The sequence below is a fragment of the Brassica oleracea genome, chromosome C1 (genome assembly GCF_000695525.1).
Source record: "Brassica oleracea var. oleracea cultivar TO1000 chromosome C1, BOL, whole genome shotgun sequence".
In the NCBI taxonomy this organism is placed as follows: domain Eukaryota; kingdom Viridiplantae; phylum Streptophyta; class Magnoliopsida; order Brassicales; family Brassicaceae; genus Brassica; species Brassica oleracea.
In genome coordinates this window covers 31,617,768-31,624,715 of record NC_027748.1, presented here as the reverse complement: position 1 = coordinate 31,624,715, position 6,948 = coordinate 31,617,768, and the positions used below count along the sequence as shown (strand labels likewise).

The 6,948-nt window shown below is 41.9% G+C and overlaps 1 protein-coding gene across 1 annotated transcript; it reads left to right on the top strand.

Annotated features, from left to right (window-relative positions):
• The first annotated feature begins 4,319 nt into the window (after positions 1–4,319).
• LOC106337540 (TPR repeat-containing thioredoxin TTL2-like) lies at positions 4,320–5,979 on the top strand. Its single transcript, XM_013776651.1, has 5 exons — positions 4,320–4,873; positions 4,955–5,155; positions 5,263–5,459; positions 5,547–5,664; positions 5,746–5,979. Exons 3-5 carry the CDS (start codon positions 5,269–5,271, stop codon positions 5,977–5,979), a joined length of 543 nt encoding a protein of 180 aa, XP_013632105.1. The 5' UTR covers positions 4,320–4,873; positions 4,955–5,155; positions 5,263–5,268.
• The last annotated feature ends 969 nt before the right edge of the window (positions 5,980–6,948 follow it).

The following is a 6,948-nucleotide window of genomic DNA, read 5'->3' as shown; positions in this document are numbered from 1 at the left end:
CTTACTCATGTCAGTTTTCACCGCCATAGAGCAACGCTTTTTGGCCTCCGGTGTTCTCAGGAAATGGAGGGTTTCATGGGTAATGAGTACGTTGTCCGATATGGATCTTCCCGCTACAAATGTCGATTGCGTGTTGGAGATAAGGTGAGGCAGTAATGGTTTGAGGCGTCTGGTGAGTATTTTAGCAATGATCTTGTAGTGTGTGTTACACAAAGCAATCGGACGATAGTCTGCCACCGTTCTCGGACCCGTCACCTTTGGTATAAGTCGGATGTGCGTTTCATTCTGTCGCGGGTGCAGATGGGATGAGGTGAAGAAGTCTCGTACGTCCGAGATCACATCCGCCCCTACTATGTGCCAGTAGGACTGGTAGAAAGTTGCTGAGAAGCCATCGGGGCCTGGCGCCTTACTCCCATTAATAGAAATCACTGCTTCTCTAATTTCCGAATCGCTCGGTATAGATATTAGCCTCTCGTTCATTTCCGGAGTGACCTTTTTGGCGAGCAGCCCATGAATTTGTGAAAAGAATTCATTCCCAATCGATGTGAATATTTGGGTGAAGTAGTCAGAGATAACCCGAGCAATTTGTTCTTCCTCATATACTGCTCCTCCCTGCACATCCTCAATCACCGATATGGAGTTGATGGTTCTTCTTGTCCTAGTCGCTGCATGGAAGAAGCCCGTGTTCCTATCACCCTTTTTCAGCCACTGTATCCTACTCCTTTGCTGCCAAAATTGTTCCTCGGCCAGGTACGCTTGTCTTAGTTCAGTATTGAGCTTTTCAATCCGTTGAGTATCCGGGTTTGGACTTGATAGAGCAATCTCAAGCGCATCTTGGTTCTGTTTGATGCCCTTGTTACTCTGGATTTGTTTCTCCTTAGCCCATTATATGATGTTTCTTCTGCAGTTATTCAACTTTCCAATAACAGAGTCTAGCGGTGATGAATTCCAGGCTTTTTCGACCACCTCCGTAACTTCTTCTTGCTCTGTTAGCGCTCTGTTAAATCGGAATAGACCTCTTCTTTTGGTCTTATCGGCATTGAAATAAGTTAGCAATGGTCGGTGATCCGAGCCTTCAAACAGTAAGTAACGGCATCTTCCCAGCGGGTAAGTTTCGGACCATGCGCAGTTGCTCATGGTTCTGTCTAACCTAGACCTTATGAAGTGCGTGTATCTGTTACCTCACTAGGACAGTTCTTCTCCCGAATGTTTAAGGTCCCAAAGACCGTTTTGAGCAACGAAAGAGCGGAAGGCTGTGAAAGAACCCTCCGGTCGTGTCGGGCCTCCAACCTTTTCTGCATTGTTGAGTATGTCATTAAAATCGCCCGTGATCAGCCATGGATCGTCTCTTCCTTGTCCCACTGCGCTTAATTTGTTCCAGAATGCTGCTCTATTCTCCGCGGCAGGAGTACCATACACAAAGGATAGAAAAGAAGAGGTGCCTTGATATACAATTCTCATGTCAATAAGATTGGGAGAGGACTCGAGAATTGTAATATCAGTATCATCATTCCATAAAAGGGAAAGGCCGCCGCTTAATCCTATCGGAGGGACCGAAAAGTAGTGTGCAAAGTGCAAAGGCTGTAGCTTCTTATTAATGAAATCATCATCGTTCTTTGTTTCCATGAGAAACATTACATTAGGAGCCATATGTTTATGGATCTCCTTGATACGCCGGATTGTCTGGACACTCCCAAGTCCTTGACAATTCCAGCTGAGAATGGCTAAGGAAGAAATTTTTGATGGGGCCAAAAATCCACCCCTCCTCTAGTACTGCCCGGTATGAACACCGTAGTTGGCTGACTGATCTTCTTGCGTTGCTTACTTGTACCTGCCTTATCACAAGGTAAATCTTTTTCTTGTTCAACCACTAGCTTCCTTCTTGCAGATGTGGCGGAGCGTACCCCTGATGTTTTCCTTTGGGTAAGGCCTAGTAGAGGGCTTCTTACAACCCGCTTCCGAATAGGGTTAACCCGTCTTTTACTTGCAGGTTTGCTCTGGGCCGCTATCGGGATGGTGGCTCTTCTAGTTTTTGCTCCGGAAGCACTAAACCCTAGTCGATGTGTTGCTGGGATCCTTTCGGGCTCAGTGGGAATTTCCCCTGGGGGTTCTTGATCCATGGGGACTCCCTCATCTACTCTACTTTCGACTTCCTGAAGTCGTCCATTCTCAAAGCTAGGAGCCTGCCTAATAGTCAGTTCCTTTGATTGGTTTGATCCAGAAAGGCGCTCCAGTGCTGGTCTGCGTTCCTTAGAATCTGATTTTGATCCAGCTTTGGTATTAGATGGCCCTCCGAGCCGTTCTTTGATGGTTCTCGTCGGAGTAGTTTCTGGTCTAGCTTCCGCTGGAGGTGTTTTCTCCATTTGGAGTGGAAGCAGTGACCTTAGATCTGATACTTCTGGTTGATTAGACTGCTGGTGAGCAGATGATCCCACGCTAGGCCTATTCCTTTCCACAACTCGATATTGAAGGGACGGTGCCTTGCTTCTGACGTAACAGGAGTTCGATCGAGCAGTTCGAGATATGATGGATTGATGTCTACTATAATCCTCTCGGCGATCATAGCCAGATCTAGCATTGACTCTGTATCTCTCATAATGTCCATAATTGTCCCCATCCTGTCTCAAATTTGAATGGAGGTCCTCCGGCCTTCTGTAGCCTCTTCTATCGTCGTGTCTCCTCTTCTCCGCTTCAATTCTTTGCAACCCAATGCTCTGCGTAATCCCGAGGTTTCTTTCTTTTGGAGGTAGAGCATTTATGGGTCTATGAGGGCAATCAGCTTCCTCATGAAATAGGGAGAAACATGTAAAGCAGTGCTTCTCGATCTTAATATACTCAAATTCAACCTCCGTAATATCCGCAGTTGGTAGCTCTATATCCATAGTCATCACGAGGGGTGCAAGCCCATTCATTTCCACCCAGATTCTAGCATCTTTGACATCCTTGATAGTACTTCTTCCGAGTTCACTTCCAATAATGCGGATAGTTTCGTCATGCCAAAAATGCAGAGGGATACCGTGGATTCTAACATTAAAGGAGATCTTGGATGGGAAATTCTCCGAAACTACCGGTTCCCATCGTTGGAGCAGCAACATCCAACGTTTGTAGTGGTATGGTCCTTTATCAAGGACCTGGAGGAGATCATACTCAGAGTCGAATTTGAATTGAAATTTATCTAGACCCAGCGGTCTTCCAACTATTCTCCCTTCAAGGTTCCAGACCTGAGACATGAACTCGATGACAGCTCTAATAGGTTTCTGGACTTGGAGATTCGTTAACCTGCCAATAATAGTAAGCCGATTGACCTCTATGAGATCCTCGTAGTCATTATACGCACCAGAGGACGTTTAGTTGGGAGCTCCGGAGGGGCTTGCCCTTTTCCTTTCTCAAATCTGCTGAATCTTCTCTCCATTCTTCAGCAGGTGGAGTATTAAGCCGTACAAATTACTTAAACACCGTACGGTCGTGAATCTTGGGTACTAGGTTGTTATAATCGACCAAAACCAGCAGACCAACCGTTTGTATTCAATGCTCTGGTGATAAATGCTTCTCAAATAGTTAGGTAGAAGCCTTTAACAGGATTCAGACTGCAACTTTATAAATAGGAGGATGAGAAAGAGGTTATATCAACCCAAGCTTTGAACCTTCATCAAGTGTCTGCCATTCCTAAGATCTACTTTTCACCAGGAGGGGAGGTCGATCCAATCAGTAGATAGCCAGAGGATGGAGGAACCGGCACAGGAGCGAGGCCCTGGCTGACCCACCGACGTCGTCGGGGGCTGAACCCGGTGAAGTTCCGTTCAGAATCTCTTGCTGGTCGGGGAGGCTGGCTATGGACCAGTGGATAATTCCAAAAGGGGTTAGACTTTTTGAATTTCTCAGGGAATAACAGAGGGTAAAAGGTTGCAGAGGGAAAGAAACGTGGGGGTAATAGGGGAAGTCAACTAGGGACTAAAGGATAAAGACTTTTCTCTAGTTTAGTGCCTGGGAGAGAAAAATCTAGAAAAAGAGTTTTCGTATTTATGTTCTATTGATTGCTAGTGTTTGTTCGGCATAAAACCCTAACCTTATAAATGTCTGGGACGCACGCTAACAACGCACCCCTGAAAACAGATTGGAACGAAGAGTTTTGTGTTTTGTAAGGAAAGTTCCCAAATTCGGTTTTCTTATTCGTGACGAAGAGGAAGAACTACAATGAAGTAAGTCGATTGTGTTATCTTGGATTTGTTGCCGCTTTCAATTACTTTCTTTAATATTTACTCACACATAAAAAACTTATATTACTTACATAACCTATGTGTTGAAGAGATAGTTTTCATGTTTTTCATTGTCATAACTAGTTATAAAAGACTTTCTCTCTAATGTAAGATAAAAATCTAACGTTCATTAAGAGAAAGAACTCAGTATGAGAGGTAATACTGAATCCCAAAGCACTCGTACCGGAGCTTGACAGTGCCCCCGAAAGTACTCAGTACTCATTGAGTACGGAGGATAATAAGGATCCCGACCTTGAACAAGAAAAACTTCGTCCCCGTCCACCAAATCGCTGTGCCCGTCGCAGCCACTTTGGTTGGTTACGTAGGATCTTCTCTACTTCTAAGCCAACGTCTTCGCCTGCTCCTATTCCAGATCCGAAAAAAATCAACTCTAGTGGGGAAAGAATGTTCAAGACATGGCGCTACAGGGAAGCTTTGGAGTTCTATGATCGAGCAATAGAGCTCTCACCGAAGAATGTAACTTATCTCAGCAATCGAGCAGCTGCATTGTCGAGATTGGGGCGTATGGGGGAAGCTCTGAACCAGTGGGAAGATGCCTTAAAGCTGGATCCACAATTTGCACAGGCTCGTCACGGTTTAGGCATGTCTCTTCTTAGGTAAACTGATTTGCTTCTACATTTTTTATTTATTGAAAGAGATATTATATCTAATCATTTGAGTCTTTGATTTGGCTACAGTTTAGGTCACATCGATGAAGCGATGAAGCTTGTGGAGGAAGCATCGTATAATAAATACGACTTGGAGAGAGGGTTAAACGAGTAAACAAAAACTTGAACAATTGTATTTTTGCAAGAAGATGCGGTTAATGGAATAATGTTTTGAGGGAAATAAGTGCTCCTTTGATTCCAGGAAGCTTATTACCTTATGCGTGGCCTGAGGTAATTTCCACCAAAAGTAATAATATTTTAAGTGAGAGACTCACAATGCGGATGCCCTGATGAGGATGAGAATTAAACACATTGTTTTGCTTATCTCACAACTGCAGCTAGCTATGTGTAGAGTTGAAGCACTAGTAAAACTCAGCCTGGTTGGTGAGGCTCACCAGACAGCACTAAACGCAGCTGCCCTCAAAGTTGAACCACTCCCCGCCTCTTTCTCACAGCCACAGACTCGGTTTTTCGGTATGCTATGTAGAGCCTACGCATATTTTGTCAAATCACAAATAAATTTTGCTCTAGTAAGGTGAGATTCTACACTTGTTGACTGGTTACTTATTTATCTTTATGTTGGATAAAGATGGGAAAGAGCTCATATAATGAATTCTTGCAGATACAAAGATGCAGCTGAAAATGCAGCCAAAGCTTTAGAGATCGAGCCACATAATACTGAAATTAAAATTTTCAAGAAAAATGTTGAATTGGTTAAAAGGGCTCTGTCTTCCAGCAAGGTAAAATATAGAGATAGTGTGACTAATTAATTTTGTTTTTTTCTTCCACTTGTTCTTAAGCTTTTTACATGTGAACTGTAGCTGGAAAAATGGGCTGAAGCAGTGAGAGATTATGAGATCTTACATCAGGCAATGCCATACGATAAAGTCATTGCTAAATCTTTGTCTCAAGCTCAAGTTGCACTGAAGGAATCTCGCAGCGAAGTAGTTCTAAACATGGAATCTGGAGGTGATGTTAAGGAGATTTCTAGTCTTGAAGAGTTAAAAGCTGCATTGGCTCGTCTCGATAAGTCTGTCAAGATTATCTATTTTTAGAGCCAGAGAATTTTCTTTATTAAGTATACTTTAATCGTAGAAAATTATTGGTTTTTATTTTTATTCTTTTTTATTATTTTTAAACGAGGTTTTACCAAGAAAAAAACAATTTCTTAAGGATTAATTGTTTAGGAGGCCAGACTTTAGCAAAGGTTAATTAAAACAAAACAACGCATTTTTTCGCATTTTCTTAAATCCTTGTTATTGAGTATGGATTCGAGTGACGTTCATCCACCAAGCTAATTAGTAGCTCAGTTCATGTATTGCGTGTGAAGCAGAGAATGAATTGAAGTTGATTGATATGATTGTGGTTGCTAGGATTACGGAACATTGGCGAGTGTTGGAGGTTCTTATTAAGAAGCGGATTGCTTCTTGTTGTTGGATGATGCGAAAAAGCTAATTCTATTTTTTTCAAAAGTTTAGGTTTTTTTTTGTTGGAAAAATAAAAGTATTGATTAAATATAAGATATTATACACCGTTAATTTATTTTTTAAAAATTACCATGTCCGAGGTGATGATTGTGATGAAATTTGAACATTGTAATTTATATATGCCTCAAACTGAAAAACGTATGTCTTGCTTACTAATCTTTATTTCTTTTTTTGGGTTAATGATTATGAGAGAAATGTAAGAATACTTTATATTCATACACCGTTAATTCATATTAAGTTTTTTGATTCTAACATAAAGGACGATACTGTGATGGATTGGTTTCGATAAATGAGTTAGAATCCGGGTGTATTGATAACCTTCTTTACTTACCTTATTATTTTGTATAAATGTCTTTCTTTGTTGTTTGGTTATATGTGTATAGCATCTGTAGTTAGTAAATATTCAATTACTATTAACTATATAAAGATGATGCTATATACACTACAAGAAAACAGCGACATACCGAGGGAAAAAATCGTCGGTATGTCGTCGGAATAACGTTATTCCGACGACATACCGACGATTTTTTCCCTCGG